The sequence below is a fragment of the Solenopsis invicta genome, chromosome 5 (genome assembly GCF_016802725.1).
Source record: "Solenopsis invicta isolate M01_SB chromosome 5, UNIL_Sinv_3.0, whole genome shotgun sequence".
In the NCBI taxonomy this organism is placed as follows: domain Eukaryota; kingdom Metazoa; phylum Arthropoda; class Insecta; order Hymenoptera; family Formicidae; genus Solenopsis; species Solenopsis invicta.
In genome coordinates this window covers 8,991,821-9,011,653 of record NC_052668.1, presented here as the reverse complement: position 1 = coordinate 9,011,653, position 19,833 = coordinate 8,991,821, and the positions used below count along the sequence as shown (strand labels likewise).

Below are 19,833 nucleotides of genomic sequence, written 5' to 3'. Positions count from 1 at the left end.
CAAATCATTGCCAACCGCATCATCCGGCATATGTCCCGGTATGGTCTCGATTTGTCCCCCGGACAATACGGGTTCCGAGAGGCGAGATCGACTGTCGATGCAGTCAGACAAGTCCGATCCCTCTCGGAATCCATCACGGGGGACGGGGAGGTAGCGTTGGCGATATCCTTGGATATCGCCAACGCCTTCAATAGTATCCCTTGGGGCGAGGTTGTGGGGGCGCTTAGCGAACACTTTCGCCTGCCGCCCTACCTCGTCGCCATCGTTCGGGACTACTTCCGGGACAGGGTGCTGGAGTTCCGGGATAAAACCGGACTCCAGCAGCGGAGGGACATGTCGTGCGGCGTGCCGCAGGGGTCCGTGCTGGGCCCCCTGCTATGGAACGCCGCATACGACAAAGTGCTCCGTGTGGCCCTCCCTCCTGGCTGTCACGTTGTTGGTTACGCGGACGACACGTTCGTGGTAGCCCGGGGAGCCTCCTGGGTGATGGCGATTGCCATGGGCAATTGGGCAGTGAACTGCGTCGTCGGCTCCATCAAGAGCCTGGGCTTGAGGGTGGCCCCGGAGAAGACGGAAGCCATTTTTTTTCATAATGGCTCTTCCCGGGTACCGCCCCGGGCCTTCGTCCAGGTGGACAACACCCGGGTCCGAGTGGGGGCAACCCTCAAATACCTGGGGTTGCAATTGGACGGTTGCTGGGCCTTTGTCGAGCACTTCGACAAATTGGCCCAGCGATTGGGCAGAATGACGGACGCCCTCCTAGGGTTGATGCCCAACCTCCGAGGTCCGGGAGTAGGTGCGAGGCGCGCATACGCCTACGCGGCCATGGCCGGGGCCCTGTACGGGGCCCCGGTCTGGTTTCGCGAGGCGTTGGCCAGCCGCCGCATAAAGGATGTGCTGCACGCCGTGCAGCGGCGGCTGGCGCGGAGAATCGTGCGCGCCTATCGCACCGCCCCTAGCGCGGCGACCTTAGTACTGGCGGGACTCCCCCCGGCGGAATTCACGGCCGACGCCCTGGCATGGTCATATGCCAGGGCGAAGGCAGTCCGCCTGCAGGGGGGAGCGGTTACCCCCAGGGTCGCCGCGTTACTGCGAGAAAGGGCTCGTCGGCGGGCCATGAGGTCTTGGCGGGAGAGTCTCGCCAATGACCCGCCGGCGGCGGGATCTCGGATCTTGGAGGCCGTCCTACCCCACTTGGACAAATGGGTGGGCCGCCCCTGGGGCGGCTTGTCCTACCGGACGACACAGGTGCTCACCGGGCATGGCTGCTTTGGTGAGTACCTGTGCAGGATAAGGAAGGAGCCGACGCCGCAGTGCCACCACTGTGAGGCCGATCGGGACTCCGCGCAGCATACGCTGGAGCATTGTCCAGCGTGGGAGGAGCTGCGCGGAGTCCTGCGAAGGGATGTCGGTGACGACCTCTCCCTGTCGGCCATCATTAGCCAGATGATTGGCAGGGAGAGCGCTTGGATAGCGGTCTCCTCCTTCTGCGAGCAAGTAATGCGGCAGAAGGAGGAGGCCGAAACCATTAGAGAAAGGAGGCCGGGGGGACGCATGCCCCCCGGCGACTACAACGACGACAGGGGCGGCGGGGACGGGGACCATGATCCACCTTGACTCCCCCCCGGCCGCCCCGAAGAAGAAGAAAGCCCGGCCCCCGCCCTTCGGGCCGCAGAGGCCCGTCAGCCAAAAGGCGGCGGGGGTGCGGGCGATCAGCTGCCGTCGCCCCCTCCCTTCTCGCAATTAGGGAGGAGGAAGAGAGCGACGGCGCAAACACGGCAAGGGGGCGACCCTCCTCCCCTGCGGCTGCCGGCCCCGCTTTCGGGACGCGCAGTCGGGCGCGGAGGGGGGCCCCTCCATATAATGTAGAACCCGGCGAGGCAGACCCGACCTGACGGTCCGGGGGGACGACTCTGCGATGTAACGCGGAGCCGTACCCCCCCTCTGCCTCGCCGGTGAGGAGGGGGGCGAGGGAAGTTTCTCCCCCCCCACCCCAGAGTAGTCAGGAGGACCGCGCCGCCGTTAGTGCGGCGCGAAGAGGCCCGGGGTTACGGCGGGGGCCGGATACCCCGGGCTTTACCCCCAAACAACCAGGGTAGAGGCGGGGGGGGCTAGTGTCCCCCTCCCCCGACCTAGGGCTGATCAGGCCCAAGAGCTCTGCCGGGTGCGCCCACGTCAGGGCGTACCCGGCGCGACGAATCGGCCTATGGCCGACCGGGTCCGGGGGGCTCCGGAAGTATGCTGCACGCGTTCCCGGAGCCCCCCAGTCATGGACCAGGGCAGGACACCCGGAGAGGTTTTAGTGGGTATGTCCCCGCCGACGCAACGTGTCGGCGGGGAAGAGCCCCACATAACCACCAAGCCTCCCCCGGGGCCTGGGGTATGCGGTAACGCATTTCCTCTCCGTTATAAAAAAAAAAAAAAAAGGCTACTGGAGTAAGGCGGAAAAATACCATAAGCAGGTGCAAAATAAATGTTGGGACAAAATTGCTGAGTCTAAGTACATCAAGTCGGATTTTTTTGGTAACATCAAGGACGCGTATTTGCAGCAGCGAGGACTCTTAAACGACAAACTGCAAGAGTTGCAGAGTCTTGGTCAGAACGTAACTACATTGAGAGTTCCACATGCCACGTCTACTTCGCGAACAACCCTGCTACGTATACAACTGCCACAGTTCTCCAGTAAGTACAAAGACTGGCCCGCTTTCAAGGACCTCTTTAGCTTTATAGTGAAGCGTGAGTCCGCACTCTCCAACGTCAAAAGGTTTTATTACCTCAAAACAGCCTTGAAGGGAGAAGCGGATCAGTTGATTTGAAATTTAGCAACACTGGCAATAACTTTGCGCAAGCCTGGTTGATGTTAATCGACCATTACGAGAATCAGCGGGTGTTAGTGCGGGCATACTACTCCGCCTTCACCGCCTTACAGAAGATGAAGAGCGAGTCAGCCACCAAACTACGACGGATCGTGCACGCAATGTACAGCACCGCTGGTGTCTTGAGTAGCATTGGGCGACCCATCACCGAAGGCAACGATCTCTTTATTCACTTGGTGGTGGAATTTTTTGACGCACGATCTCGGCGCGAATGAGAGACATCGATCAGTGGCACTACCACTCCACCAACCTCGCCACATTCAAGGACTTTTCGGAGCAACGGCTACGCATGCTTGACGCGATTACATTCGTCAAGGCCGATTATGACTCAAAACCAAACGGCTTATAAGCTCGAGCGGCATAGACGCTCCACGTGAAGCAGGGATCTAAAACGAGAAAATGCGTCGCCTGCAAAAGGTCTCACTTCGTTTTGTACTGTACTCCTTGACTTCAAGGAGAAATCCCCTAAGCAGCGCTGGGAACTCCTCGAGGCGAACCATAAGTGCATAAATTGTCTCGGACAGCATACTCTTGAACAGTGCAAATTGATCAAGACATGCATCACATGCCAAGGCAAGCATCACTCATTGGTGCACAATGTCTTCGCTACGGGCAGCAGTGAGAACACTGCGACGGCTCTCACGGCCACGCTCCACGTGATGCCGCGACAGGCTAGGTTGCTGGCAACGGCACGAATTTTCGTCCGCAACCGCCAATCGTGCAGGAAACTTTATTCGGGTGAATACTGACCGCCGGCAGTGGGACCAATAACCGTAACGAGATGACATCCCTGCTATGCATAGTTAACGACAAGCTCAACTCGCTCGTGCGACGTTTCTGAGAGCAGGAACACAAACGCTAAGCTCCCGCAGCCTTCATGCCTGAAGAATTGCAATGCGAGGAGTTTTACGCAAGAACGTACTCTCGCACAACGACGGGTCGCTACATAGTGCGCCTGCCGCTGCGGACTTCCTACGTGGATCTGCGGACAACTTAACTGGCGGCCACACGATTGCTTGCGGTAATGGAGCGGCGTTGCGCTCGAGATACAGAGTTCGGCAGCCTGTACCGAGCTTTTATGGAAGAATATGAGAATCTTCATCACATGGAGCCGGTGTCAATGAAGAAAACAAGCTCCCGGACATATTATCTATCTCATTACGGCGTAGTGAAAAATGCGAGCAAGACTACCAAAATGCGCGTTATCTTCAACGCGCTCAATCAGATGAATTTCAACTCGTTGCTTCTCGTGGGTGCTAATCTTCTGCTGCCCATCGCCGACGTCTTGCTACGGTGGCGACTACATCGGTACGTATTAATTGCCGATGTCGAAAAAATATGTCAACAGATTATGATACATCAAGACGATCGCAACTTCTGTGGCGAACTAGTGCAATGGACGAAGTGCGCGAATATCGACTTACGACAGTGACATACGGACTCGCATGCTCCCCGTTTCTCGCTATCTGTATTCTGAGACAGTTGGCAGCCCATGAAATCAAACGGTTTCCGCTCGGGGCGCAAGTTCTACAGCGCGACGTCTACGTGGACAATGTCGTTACCAGTGCGCATTATTTGCTGGACGCACAAAAAATGCAGACTGAACTAAGCGAGTTGTGCGCGGCGAGCGGGTTTCCATTGTGAAAATGATCGTCCAATGCAGCCGAACTGTTGGCGAACATCCCGCCGGGACATTGGTTCAAGAGCGGGTTGCATACCTGGGAAGCACACTCGACGCACGTGACGCTCGGCTTGCAGTGGAACCTAGTGAGTGATGAATTTAGTTTCTGAATTGAGAATCATGAAATTAATACATTTATAGTGTTTTTTATTAGGAAAACTAGTGCGCACTGAGTGTACACTCGCCGCTGGCAATCGGTTTGTGCGATGACGGTGCCAACGGAAACGCCCAATTACCTACAGCAAGTGCACATTCAGTGCGCACTAGTTTTCTCAATGAAAAACGCTATTACAAAACGCACCGTTTTTTCAGAAACCGCGCGACTGTTTGACCCACTCGGCTGGCTCGCACCGGTCATTATACGCGCCAAAATCCTGATTCAATTGACGTGACTACAACACATCGAATGGGACGAATTGATCAAGGCGACTGACGAAACGTTGTGACAAATACTATTTTCTGAGTTACCCGAACTAAACTGCGTGCAGTTTGACTTGAAACCGGTGCCGACTCAACCAAGATCGAGCTCCACGGTTTCGCCGACGAGTCGGAGCGGGGGTTTGCGGCGGTGATCTACGCCGTGCACGTCTCTTTGGCGAACGCGGAAACGACGAGTCGGCTCGTCATGGGGAGAACGAAAGTAGCCCCAGTGAAGCAGTTATCGCTTCCAAGATTAAAGTTGCGCGGTTGCACTAGTAGCAAAAATTAGCGACATACACCGCGTGTATTTTGGTCATCGACGTGGCTGCTATCCACCTGTGGTCCGATTCGATGGTGACCTCACAGTGGATACAAGAACACGCATTGCGATGGCATACGTATGTCGCTAATCGGGTGAAAGAGATTCAGCGATTGCTCCCGGATGCTCGACGGCGCTACGTGCCAAGCGGCGACAATTCAGCCGACTGTGCCTCGCGAGGTCTCTAGCCCGACAAACTGCCCAATCAACCTTTCTGGCAGGAACCGCCTTGGATACGTGCCAACCGTGACGCATGGCCAAAGAATCATTTTCAGTTGCGAGACAAGAATCTCTGGAGCGCCGAGCCGCCGTGCACGTTGTCTCCGTCTGCGGAACCAGAACTGTTGCTCCAATTCTCGACCTTTTATAAATTACTGCGCGTGTCGGTAGTACCGACGCTGGCGACGACAGACGCCGGGGAGTACCGAGGGCCTGTTCTTACTGCTAACAAATTGGCGGAAGCAAAGCGGGACTGGATTTTTGTTGTGCAGGCATGCCACCATGTCTCCGACTTGACAATTCTTCGGAGAGGCGCGCCGCTACCGTAACGTAGTACCCTCACTAAGCTGCGCTTTTCGTGGATGTCGATCGGCTCTTGCGCGTCGGCTCTTGCGCGCTGACTACAGCATGCCTTACTCGATTATGACGAGCGACATCTAATCATCTTGCTGCCTGACTTACGGTTTACGCAGCTCATAGTGAACGAGAGTTACATGCGGACTCTACATGGAGGCGTACAGCTGACGTTGGCAATGATCCGTACATAATATTGGATTCCTCGGGGACAAGCGATCGTTAAACAGCGCATTGGCCGCTGTGTCACCTGCGCTCCATGGCGGGCGTTGACGTTGCAGCCCCCGATAAGCCCACTACCGGAGGCGCGCGTAACTCCCGGGCGACCATTTGTGAGGACCGGCGTTGACTATGCGGGACCGGTCCAACTTCGCACTACCAAGGGGCAAGGGCACACGTGCGTATAAGGATCAATGCACACAGGACGCGTCAACGCGTTACGCGTGGCGGATAGCCAATCATTCTTTTGCTTTCTTATTTCTTTCCATAAAAGCGAAAAAATTATTGGCTACCTCGCCACGCGTAACGCGTTGACGCGTGTTGTGTGCATTGAGCATAAGGGTTTTATTGCGGTATTTGTGTGTTTGACGATGCGCGCCGTTCATCTCGAGGCTCAGATTATTCCACCGAAGCTTTTTTGGCAGCGTTTTGTTGCTTCGCGGTGCGCCAAGGACTGTGTCACAAAATGTACAGCAATTGCGGAACAAATTTTGTGGGGCGGACGCGAAGCTGCGAGACCTCTTTCGGACGACATCGGAGGATGGGTGACGTATCGTGCAAGGCGTTGGCACTGACGGAATACGCTGGCATTTTAACCCCTCGGCCGCACCGCATTTTGGAAGGCTCTGGGAGGCGACGGTAAAATCCACAAAACATCACATGCGACGAGTCATCGTGGATACACTGTTGACGTTTAAGGAGATGGCAGCACTGCTCGCTCAAATCGAGGTGTGTCTTAATCTGTAACCATTGCAAGCTCTTTCCGATGATCCGGACGATCTCAGGACGTCAAGAAACTTTTTGATCGGTGTTCCACTGCTCGCCTTACTCGAGCCCACATTGACTACCGAGCCCATCAACCAATTAACGCAGTGGCAACTCGTGCAACAAATGCACGACCACTTTTAGAACCGTTGGTCGCGCGAGTACATTCAGGGCCTTACCGTGCTTGTGCAATGGTGGAAGCCCGAAACCACGCCGAGGGTCAGAGCGCTGTACATCAAATCTGAGCTCACACCGGCAACAAAGTGGCTCCTCGCTCAAATTACGAAAGTGTACCCCGAAACAGACGGTGTTGTGAAAGTCGCGACCGTGCGTACATTAAAATCTGAATTCACGCGGCCACTCACGAAACTCGTGATGTTACCAATACCGTTCGACAGCGAGGAATCAATAGATTAGTTACGGGTTTTAAAGAACACCTTGTTAATAAACTTATTGTAATAATATTGATTGTACGATATGCCATCTGTTTTTTCTTTTTACTTTTTTTCAATATTTTGATGCGAGACTCACGTACAGTCACAGTACTTTTGCGGTTACCCGCTGCTGCATATTTTATTGTAAGCCGTACAACTACGCTAGCCCAGAACGATATCCTCACCATTTAAGTCATTGAGGTACTTCGTTCGTCGCTATGCGTTCAAGGCGGCCGGAATGTTAAAAAAATATGAGAAGTATGATTTCTAAATTAAATTTACTGCCAAGTAAGTATACTTTTGGTTCAACTATTTGGGGCGTTGTTCACGATCGTGATTGTATTTGTCGGTTCTTATGGTTGACAAGAATCATCGTTCGGATGCGTTATCATCAATGATAAATACCGAGGCAGGGTCGCGGCGCAAAATTCTTGACAAGTCAGTCGCTCTGTGAGTGCTCTTACGATATACTGCAACGCTGATTAATTGCGATTATTTCCCTTTTCCTTTTTTTGTTGTTTGGTAAGCAATAAATGCTAAGTGTTAGTGAAACATTTTTGTTTAGTTGATTACCCAATCTCGTTCTCTTTCATATCTATTCGAAAAAAAACAGTAGTTTGCTACAATTTTATTAGTTCTTTTATTTATAATTTATTGCATCTCCTCAGGATTACATCTCCAATACAATTATTCCTTACCAACTAACTTACTTAACTTACAGACTAGGGCGCCGCAATCTAAATCAAAATCTATCTTATCCTATCCTATCTACTGCACACACACACACACGCCGCAATCTTACCTAACCTAACCTATCGGGACCTCAGCTTCCGGTGATTCCTATAAGCCTTCTTCAATCATCCCCTCTTCCTTTTCTCATTCATTCTCTTATTCACCTACTTATTTTCCCTTTTCCTTCAACGCCATTCTCTCCCCTTATCATTTTCAATTTCCTTAACCATTCTTTCCCCTCCCTATCCTCTCCCAGCACAATTCCCTTTATCTCCTGCCATTCTCTCCCCTTCCCCCAACTTACTCCTCCCACGTTTCGTTCATACATTCACACATTCTGCACCTCTTACGCTTTTTTTTCCCAGTATCTGTTATCCCTCATTCCGTTACCCAGCCTAAATCTCGCCACTTTTTGCCACCTACTCTCTCCCCACTCTTTTTTTAAATACTCCGGAATCCCCTCCCCCATAATTCATTTATATTTCGTATTACCCTTTGCCTTCATTATTCCCTTCCATCTTTCCACCCTTTGCATCTTTTTTTCTTAATCAAACCCATACAGCACAGAGAGATTGCAGGAACATTGCAGAATGATTTGATTGAAACATTGTAATATTGCATTTCGATTGCGAAACATTGCTGCAACATTGCTGGAATATTACAACAACATTAAGATGTCCGCTTTTTGAAATATTGCATTGAAACATCCCATTTTTCCAAAATGTTCTCATAAATATTATTACATCACATAATTCCAATAAACAAAACAATATTTGTGTAACATTTTAAAAAGCATTGTTTGCAAAAAAAATCTCGGGAATATTTTTTTGGAAATTTCCAAGTGGTCACCCATCCAAGTCGCGACTCCGGTGAACGTTGCTTGACCTCCGTCATCGCTGCGAACTGATTCCTCATGATGACCTGTGAACACTTTATGCTGATATGTGTATATAACTGGTAGATCAGGTCAATATATGTTATCGAAAAAATGAAATATGTATAATTAAAGCACAATATTTATATAAACAAATATAAAATTATAGTTTTTTTTACTAATTTTGCAAATGTAGAATAGCATCTGGAATAACTTTTCTGTTATTTGTTTAAAGGGAGTATTCTCATGTCAAGGTCAAAATTTTAAGCATATTTTAAGAATTTCTTTTAAAGAAAATAAAACGCAATCTTTTTAATCTTTTTATATGTTATTACTTGCATCTTATAGTTTATAAAAAATTTTTTTGGTCATAATTTATTAATATTTTGTGTATGCTTTCCGTAGTCAAAGATGGTGCCTTGAAAAAAAGCATTGTCTGCGGTGCAAGTGATTTCAGCTCACACTGTCATCTGAAACACAAAAGTAAAAAAGATTCTTAATCTATATGCTTGTCGCTATCGCAGGTACCAGAATTGGTCATTTTTATAAAAAAACAAAATAGCGGCCATTTGAAATTTTGAAGCAAAAGAATCATAATTTTTTTGTATTTATTGGTGGTCAAAAAAATAAGAAATTTTCATTAAAAAAAAGCGATTCTGGTACCTGTGAGAGCCAATCGTATGTAGATTATGCTCAAAAAATTTTAGGCCAATCGGTTGGATAGTTTTTTATTGATCACCTGCACCGACCAAAAAAAAGTGATTTCGAGAGAAACGCGTTTAAAGTTTTCTTAGTTGATTTTTCGAAGAAAAAATATACTTACACTAATCGGCTATGCCTGCTACATACAATAGGTCTTCAGCTTCCTCAAAGGTATCGTTTTCTTCTGTCCTAGCCGCCCTCAAAGCTGCTCTGGCCTCTTTTGAAGCCGCAGTGCTACAGCGCTCCGCCTTTGTTATGTGCACTTCGTCGTGCGTCTCCATGAAATTTATAGCTTACGGACCGATTGTCACACCCATAAGTTCCATTATTTTAATTGAAGGTTTAAAACTTTCATTAAAGATGCATGCTGCCGTAAGTATGGCAATTTCTAATTTTTTTTTTCCAGTAAAAACGTGTTTGGGAACCAAATTCCACACGCAAGCGTTGAAAGATTTGTTAGTATTTTGAGTGTTTGCTCCCAAGCATCTTTCTAAAAGATCCTCGAACACACACACAAAGAAAAATAGTCGTTGTATACTAACACAGGTTAAGGAAGAGTCTTAGATAGGATACACATACAATAGGCACAGATATAAAAATCCCAAACGGTCAAAGTGGGAAATTTCAAACACAGCGTCGCTATAGTAACTGCCGCGCGCTAGTAACTGCCACGCGCTCGGCGACGCGCTTACTTTTACGGTCTACAACTCTGGAAATAATTCGAATTTTTTAATGAAACTTTAACATCATATTCTCCTAATGATATACTTTCAAAATTTGTAAAAAAAAAATCGATTTTTTTTACCCGACACATGAGAATATCCCCTTAAATAAGATGCAATTAAAAAATATATATCAATATAATACAATAATTAAATTAAATATGAAAAAATTTTTATTAAAAAAACAATTAAAAAATATTGTTTGTTCATTGGGGTGTAGATCGAGGTTTCTTCATATATGGATCTATTTCATCTATTGATATAAATATTTATGTTTCTTAACAATACTATGATGCACACAGCACCACGGAACCGCAAGCCTTTTTCTAAACGTTTTAGAGTCAACATTTGAAGGATGTTTGCAGACGTCTATGCAAAGTCGATTTGCAGTCAACTTTGAAAGCCTGACTTGAATGAGTCGACTTACAGTTGATATATGAACGCTTGTACTGTTAGGGAATGTAGAGATTCAGCGGAAAATTTAGTAACGTTGCCCGACCTTAGTTTGCTAAATGCGGATAAATAATTATGGATGGGTTAAATTAATATATTATTATACGCGAATATTCTGCTTTGGCTCTTTATTTCCACTACTTTATTAAAAAATTACGATATTGCAATGTTTCCAGAATATTACTGGCATATGCCATGTGATGTTGCAAGCATATTGTTAATTTATGTTTCTGCAATGTCTCCGTAATATTGCATTGCAATCTGCAACATTGCAACGTTGCTGCAATGTTGCTGGAGTTTTCTGTGCTGTATGGGAATCCTTCATATTCTTCTCTTCTATATCCCTCTCGTCTCATCCCACTCCTCTCAACTTAAAAAAAACCTCTTCTTTTCTCCTTCCATTCCGAGATACTATTCTTTCCTCTGCTTCTCGCCTTCAATTCATCCCAACACTTCTTCGCTTTCTTCTTTCTCTTTCCTTCAATCTTTTTTCAAATCCTATTGCTCTTATTCCTGCCCTTTTCTTTAATTTTCCCCTTTGTAGCTCTTTTCTCACGATGTACCCCGGCGTTCCCCAATTTACCTTCAACACCCATTTCATAAATCTTTCATGCAACCTTTCCAATGCTTCCATCTCTTTTCATTTCCAAATTTCTACCCCGTAACCTATTACCGATTATATCAGAACGTCAAACAACCAGCACAGTTTACCCCAATCTCCCTTAAATCTTCTTTTCTCAATCCCCCATACTTTTCCCATTACTGCTGCTCCTCTCCTTAACCTTTCCTTCACCTGTGCCCCGTGCTTCCCATTGCTTTACACTATGTAAGCCAAATAAGAAAACTCTATTATTTCCTCTTATCTTTCCCTTCCATCTTTAATTCACTTTCCTTTTCCTTCGCTCCCCCCCTTCCCCGAACCTCATTATCCTCGTCTTGCCCACATTGGGTTTCGACTCCTTTCCATCTAGATACCTCTTCAACCTAACCAGTATGCTTCTCATTTCATCCTCCTTCTCCGCCAACAGCACTATGTCGTCTGCATACGACAGGGAGTATATTTTTTATCCCCCAGTTCAACTCCCCCCTATCCACTTTTTTTCATCTCTTGTTCAAGGTCCGCCGTTAACAAGTTAAATAAAATCGGACTTAAGGGACACCCCTGCCTTATCCTCCTTCCCGTCCAAAAATACTCTCCTAGATTTTCTCCTACTTTTCCCCTATTCCTTGTTTGGACGGTATCCGATAGCGCACGATGCGATAGCCCACCAACCAATCATCTTAACTTATCTAACCCAAACAACGGAAAAACTCTAGGCATCGGCCGTTGTAAGTGGTGATGGGCTATCGGTCCCGTGCGCTATCGGGATCCGCCCTCCTTGTTTCCCTGAGTACATCCTCGCATCTTATCACCAGTCCTTCCCTAATCCCTCATTGCCCTTGCTATTATCCCTCTATCTACAGAATCAAACACTGTCCTTAGATCCACAAAAAACGCGACCATTATTCCTCTTGGCTTGTTGACCTGCTTATTTATCAGATAGTTTAAAACGTAAATGTTATTTACCCAGATAGCACATTGCCGTCCTTGTTGTCGTTTTGACATCAAAATGACACCAAAATTGTCACTTGGCAACAATTTAACATCAAATTGGTGTCAAGTGACAATTTTGGCGTCATTTTGATGTTAAAACGACAACAAAGACGGCAATGTGCTATCTGGGTATAATCCCTAAACCTTTTCGGAACCCCGTTTGATTCTGTGGAATCAATCCTTTTTCCTCTACATCTTCCTTCAACCTGTTCGCTAACACCGTCGCATACGAGGTGTGATCAAAAAGTAAGGTGACTTTTTGAATTTCGCGCGCTCTGTACACTCTAATTTCAAAATTTTTTTTTTGTGTTGGTACACTCGTCACGATCATATGTTCACAGTTTTGACTATATAGCATGTGTTGTTTTTATGTGAGAGGCATAAAGGTTAGACTTATGTTTGGGTGCTCGGCGATTTTTTACTGTTGAAAATAATGGAGCAGAGAGTTTGTATTAATTTTGTGTAAAAAATGGTATTAAGTGTTCAAAAACTCTTGAAATGTTGACAGTGGCGTACGGTGAGTCAACTTTGAGCCAAAAAAATGTTTATAAATGGTATAAGTTATTCCAAGAGGGCCGAGAAAATGTTAACGATGAACCTCGCTCTGGACGCCCCAGCACGTCAAAAACCGACGAAAATGTTCAGGAAGTGAAAGAAATTGTGTTGAAAAATCGTCGAATCACGATTAGAGAAATAGCTGATGATCTTAACATATCGTTTGGCTCATGCCAATCAATTTTAACGGATGTTTTGGGTATGACACGTGTGTCAGCGAAATTCGTTCCAAAACTGCTTAATTTTGATCAGAAGCAGCGTCGCATGAACGTCGCCCAAGACATGTTGAACGACGTCAATGATGATCCTGATCTGCTCAAAAGGGTTATAACTGGTAACGAAACATGGGTATATGGTTATGATGTCGAAACCAAAGCCCAATCATCCCAGTGGAAGAGCCCAGGAGAGCCAAGACCGAAAAAGGCACCCCAAGTTCGTTCGAATGTGAAGGTTTTGCTCACAGTTTTCTTTGATTACCACGGCGTTGTGCATCAAGAATTCCTACCACAAGGTCGTACGATAAACAAGGAGTATTACCTTGAGGTTATGCGGCGTTTGCGTGAATCAATAAGAAAAAAACGTCCGGAAGTGTGGAAAGAAAATTCATGGATTCTGCACCATGATAATGCATCTGCGCACACGTTGTTACTAGTGAGTACTTTTTCGGCCAAAAACAATACTATCATCATGCCTCAGCCACCGTATTCACCAGACTTGGCCCCCTGCGACTTTTTCCTCTTCCCAAAATTGAAAAGGCCTATGAAAGGACGAAGATTTGCGACGATTGAAGAGATTAAGGCTGCATCGCTGGAGGAGCTCAAGGCAATACCCAAAAGTACATTTCAGAAATGTTTTGACGACTGGAAAAAGCGCTGGCACAAATGCATTGTATCAGAGGGGGATTATTTTGAAGGGGATAACATAATTTTGGATGAATAAATGAATATTTTTTTATAAAAATGAAAAGTCACCTTACTTTTTGATCACACCTCGTACATTTTATAAAGCGAGGACGTCAGCGACACTCCTCCGTACTCCTCCATCTTTATCCTCTCCCTTTTTTTCACAATCGCTACAATAACCCCATTACTCCACACATCCTTAATCTATCCTTCCCCCTTCCAGATCCTGTCACGTATCTTCCAAATCTATCGCTCTACCTTTTCCTCCCCCCAATAATTCCACACTTCTGCTAGAATTTCGTCCATCTCTGCCGCTTTTTTGTCCTTCATTCCTAACAGCACTCTTTATCTCCTCTCGTGTTAGTCCCTCTTCCTGATCTCTTCCCCTTCCCCTTTCCGTCCCTTTCCTTACCACTTACTCCCCGCAATAGGTTCTTAAAATATTCATTCTATTCCTCCATTTTAATCCCCCCATTTACTCTTCTTCTCCCCCTAGTTTTACCTACCATATCCCACACCTGTTTTTCTATTTTTATTTTTTTTAAACTCTTTTTCCCACTTCTCATTCTCCTCCTTCTTTTTTTTTTTTTTGATCAGCTTCCTATACTCTAACCTTTCTTCTCTCTAACCTGCCCCCTCTTCTCCTCTCTATCTCCTTAGTGTCCTTCTCATCTCTCTTTTCTTTATCCTACACTCTTCGTCTCACCAATCTTACTGTCTCCTCTTCTCTTTATTACCCCTCTTCATAATCTCCAATACTTTTCATTTCCTCCCACACTCTCTCCACCTCCCCTTCGCCCACTGGCAACTCTCATAGCGCGTCTCTAAAATTTTCTATTTCCTTCTCCAACCATACCCTTTTTTTTGTAACGGAGGGGAAAGGCGTTACCGCATACCCCAGACCTCGTGGGAGGCCTGGCGGTTATGTGGGGCTCTCCCCTGCCAGCAACGTGCCGGCGAGGGCTTATCCACTAAAACCCCTCCGGGTGTCCTGCCCTGGTCCATAACTGGGAGGTTCCGGGAACGCGTGCAGCATACTTCCAAAGCCCCCCGGACCCGGTCGGCCTGTTGACGGCCGACTCGTCTCGCCAGGGGCGCCTTAGCGGTAGGCACTCCTCTGCCAGGAGCACTGCCCTGCCGGCTTAAGGGCCTAGTGCTAGGTCGGAGGAAAGGGACACCGTCCTTCCCCCGCCTCTTTGCCTATTGGTGTTGGGGGTACAGGCCCGGGGGTCCGGCCACGCCGGATGGTGCCGGGCCTAGCTGCGCCATGTCGGCGCGAGCTCCCGTTGCTCTCGTGGGAGGAGGGGGCACTTGCCCCACTCCCCTCGCCCTGGCGGAGCTGGGAAGGCCAACCCCTTCCTGACGAGAGGGGGGTGGACTCTCCCCCCGATGTCATGGAGGATTATCCCCGCCGGGAGCCTGACTTGGTTGGGCTTCGGGTCCCGTAGGCAGGGCCTTCAGCAGGGGAGACAGGAAGACCCTCACCCCCGACAGCGGGGGTATCTCCGTCGCTCTCCCCCTCCTCTTCAATGGTTTGGAGGGAAGAGGGTGCAGCAGCGCCGGCGGTCCTTCTGCGCTTCCTTCGGGGACCCCCGCCGTGGTGGGGGGGGGGCGGTCGATCACGTGGGGGGCGGGGATCCCCGCCTCTACCATCATTTCCACGGGGGTTGAGTCGACGTCGTCGTCGTCGCCTGCCACCCGCCCCGGGTCTTCCTCCTTACTGTCTCTCTCTCGCCGTCTCGGCCGCCTCTTTCTGCAACATCACTTGTTCACAGAAAGAGGCGACCGCCTTCCAACAACTCTCCCTAAGGACCATCTTAGCAACGACGGCCCCCAGGAAGAGATCTTCTCTGATTTCGTCCTTCAGGACTCTGCGCAGCTTGTCCCACGCTGGGCAATGCTCTAGCGTGTGCTGCGCTGAGTCCTTTTCCGCATCACAGTAGTGGCAATGCGTTGTCGACTCTTTCCCTATTCGACACAGGTACTCACCGAAACAACCGTGTCCGGTGAGCACTTGCGTCATTCGATAAGATAGACCACCCCATGGGCGGTTCACCCACTCCTCCAGGTGGGGGAGGACGGCCTCCAGAACCCGGGTGCCCACTGTCGGCGGGTTTTCGACGAGGTGGTCTCACCATACCTCGATCGCCGGCCAACGGGCTCTCTCTCTCCACGACGCCATGGTCCTCGGGGGGATAACGTTGCCCCGTAGGCGGAAGGCTTTGACCCGAGCGTACATGGCAGCTCGGGCCATTGCCAGGAATTGTACTGGTGGCACTCCCGCCAGAATCATTATGGCGTCGTTTGGAGAGGTGCGCGCGCAACGCGTAGGACCAGCAGCCTTTGCACTGAATGCAAATGCTTCTTAATCTTGCTGCTGGCTCACATCGCCCCGCACCAGATCGGGGCGCCGTATAGCGCTCCGGACATGACTGCGTGCATTTATGCGCATCTCGCACCTATACCCGGGCCTCGGAGGTTGGGCATCAGACCTCTGAGGGCATTGGCCCTCTTGCCCAACCGTGGGGCAATGTCGTCGAAATACTCGACGAAGCCCCATCGGCCGTCCAGGGTCAACCCCAGGTACTTCAGGGTTGTCCCTACCTGGATTTGGGTTTTACCCACGGTCGATCACGTCCAGCATGCAGAGGGGCCTGTAAGCGGAGGAGTTCTCCGCTGGCTTGTCCACTTTCTTTAGCAGGACAAGCCGGGCCCTCTTTCACCTTCTGGGAAAGACGCCTTCTCTAAAACATTGGGTGAGGACCCTTTTGAGGTCCTCACCCACCTCTGGTGCGGCCCGGACCCAGGACTGAGGCCTGTGGAGGAGGACCCCAGAAGCCATCGTAGAAAAAGATGGCTTCCGTTTTGTGTGGGGCCACCCTCAGCCCCAAGTCCTCGATTGCGCCAACAACGCATGCCACCGCCCAGTTCGCCTTTGTAACCGCTTCTTCCCAGGAGGTCCCCCAGCCACCACTAACGTCGGCGTAGCAAACCGTGTGGCAGCCGGGGAGAAGGCCCGTGCGGAGGACAACGTCAAACGCGGCGTTCCATAACAGGGGTCCGAGAACCGACCCCTGCGGAACGCCGCACGTCATGTCCCTCTGCTGCTAGAGTTCTTCCTTGTCGGTGTACTCCAGCGTTCTGTCCCGGAAATAATCCCTCACCGTCTCGACGTGGTAGGGCGGCACGCCGTAGTAATTGGACAAAGCCGCCACTACCTTGCCCCACGGGACGGTGTTAAAAGCGTTGGCGATATCTAGCGACACCGCCAACGCCACTTTTCCCTCCCCCGTTATAGACCCCGCGAGGGCGCGAACGTGCTGTATGGCATCGACCGTAGAGCGCTCCTCGCGGAATCCAAACTGGCCGGGGGATAGGTTGGGACCTATCCGGGACATATGCCGGATGATGCGGTTGGCAATCACGCGCTCGTGGATCTTGCCCGCATCATCCAGCATGCAGAGGGGCCTGTAAGCGGCGGGGTTCTCCGCTGGCTTGCCCACTTTCTTTAGCAGGACAAGCCGGACCCTCTTTCATCTTCTGGGAAAGACGCCTTCTCTAAAACATTGGGTGAGGACCCTTTTGAGGTCCTCACCCACCACCGGTGCGGCCCGGACCCAGACTTTGCCATAGACTCCGTCTGGGTCGGGCGCGCGGGCTTTGCTCTTATTTCTGATCGGGCGAAGGCCTCCTCGAGCTCGTAGTCTCTGACCCCCCGTTCTTCTGACCAACCCGGAGGGGGACCGGACCTGGCCGGTATGTCCCTCCCACGGGTGGGGAACAGCTGATTGACCACCCACGTTAGGAACTGGGGGTCCAACGTCTCCGTGAGGGGAAGGGCCCATGGGCGAAGTTTGTTGACGGCCATTTTGTATGGCCTTCCCCATGGGTCCCTCGTGAGGCCTGAGATAAACTCCTCCCAGGCCTCAGCCTTTGCCCGGCGAATGGCGACCCTCAGCGCTTTTCTGGCGTCTCTGAGGGCCGCCCTCGTCTCCTCTACTTCTGCCTCCATGCCCCGACCTCGGGCGCGTGTAAAGGCCCTCCTGGCGGTCACTGTAACTCGCCTAAGTTGGGCGAGCTCCTCGGACCACCAGTAGGTAGCGCGTTTTGTCCTTGGCCGACTGCGGGGCATGGAGGCATCGCACGCACGCAACATGGCGTCACACAGCCATTCTGCTTCCGCTTCAGCCCCGGTGTCCGGCCCCCGGTCAGCCCACGTTGATACTGCGAGGCTGACCTCGAGGGCTCCCTGGACCCTCGAGCTTTCTCAGGACCCATCTCTTCTCTGCGGTTTGTCGGCGTATTCTCGCCCATACCTCCGCGGGTGTAGAGGCCACCTTCATCTCGATCAATCTATGATCGGTTAGCTCCCCGAGGGGAGCAGCCTCCACTCTCCAGGCACTGACCCTGTCAAAGGCGCCCGGAGAGGCCCACGTGAGATCCACTATGGATTCTTCGCGGCCATCCACGAAGGGGGTTCAATAACGCGAGGTCGAGTCCCGCCATTCTAGGGTGAGGCGGCCTCTGGAGTTCGTGGTTGGGGACACGCAACTGCGTGAGCGTTAAAGTCCCCTCCCACGATGATTGGTCCGGGAGAGCGCTTGAATATGGCCTCTCCCGCCCGCTCCAGGGCCGCCTCGTACTCCCCCCGACTGAGACTCGGGGGGAAGTAGCACCCCAGAACGTCGATGGGTCCCCACTCGACCAGGACGAAGCCTTCGCCGGACTCCACCGGGAGCATCGGCGGGGCGTCGCGTGCGTGCTGGCTGACTATCGCCATCCTGCCCAAGGTATCCCCGGCCCAATTTGGGTTGTCAACGGGGATCCTATATGGGTCAGCGGCGATAGCCAGCCCTCCACCTCTTTCCGCCAGGCACTGCAACAGGATGTCCTGTGCAGCCCTGGCGTGATTGAGATTTGTTTGGAGGAACCTCTTAAACATTACTAGTTGATGGCCGAGGCTCCTCCACCTCCATCACTTCTGTGGGTGTTAGAGACACCGCTGCCTCCCGGAGCCCTCTCTCGCCTGAGGAGGGGTCCCTAGGGGCGACCGAGATCTTGGTCATGGTCACTTCCATGAGCTCGCCCTTTCCACCTGGGGGGGAGGGGTCCTTAGAATGGGGCTGTGATTTGACCGTCCTCTTCTTCCCCTTTTTGGAGGAGGAAGGAGCCGTCACCAAGGGAAGGGGGGAGGGACCGGAGGGGGGCTGAGAACCCGTTCCCCCTTTCGTCCCCCCCGTTGCTCCCGTTTTTTGTTGTGGGCCTTTGTGCGCGGGTTGCGCCTCTTTGGCCCGTGACGCTCCTCCCTTCCTAGAGGTGGAGAAGCAAGCTTTGCTCTCCATTCTATGGTCCGCCGGTTTGCCCCTGTCGAGGCACACCGGGCAGCACGTTTTATTAGCGCAAGCATTAGGGCAGCAGCGTCGCCCTGCAACTGGACCACCTCACCTTGAAGCGTGGGACGGCCAGCACTGCTTTTCCAGCCCTCACGGGGCAGCGCAGCCAACAGGTGCCAAGCCCGTTAGTGCCCCGGCGGATCCCACCCATCTTGACGTCCTGCGGGGAGTAGCCCCAATGCTTCCCACAGCGCCCGCCACGTCCTCCGTCGTTACAGAGTCGTCCAGACAAGCCACTCTGATTTTCACTGACTAGGAGGGGCGGGAGATTTTGACGTCGTCTCGGTGGGCCGTGACCTCGGCCTCATTAGCCAGGGCGTCTGCTTTCGTAGCGTTGCCACTGCCCCTAATCTCCAGGATCAGTGCTCCAGTCACGGCCCTTCGAGGCCTTAGGTCAGCTATCCCGAGGGACTCGAGATTGATCTTCCCCCTGGCGAGACGCATCACCTCGGCGTAACTATCCCGGTCGGAGCTCTCACCGAGACCGCCGCTGTGTTCGGCGGCCTAATTTTGATCGACCCGGCCAACCGGGAGGGTTCCGCCTTTTTCTTTGGTGCAGCAAGAGGGACTGCAACGCTGTTCCTCTTCTTTCCCGCTCCTTTGGTAGCCTCTTTAGGGG

General features: G+C 50.9%; 1 protein-coding gene across 1 annotated transcript; it reads right to left on the bottom strand.

The window, feature by feature from the left end:
- Positions 1–16,928: 16,928 nt before the first annotated feature.
- On the bottom strand, positions 16,929–17,279 carry LOC105198165. The gene has a single exon (XM_011164816.1). The coding sequence runs from the start codon at positions 17,277–17,279 to the stop codon at positions 16,929–16,931; it is 351 nt and encodes a 116-aa protein (XP_011163118.1).
- Between the last annotated feature and the right edge of the window lie 2,554 nt (positions 17,280–19,833).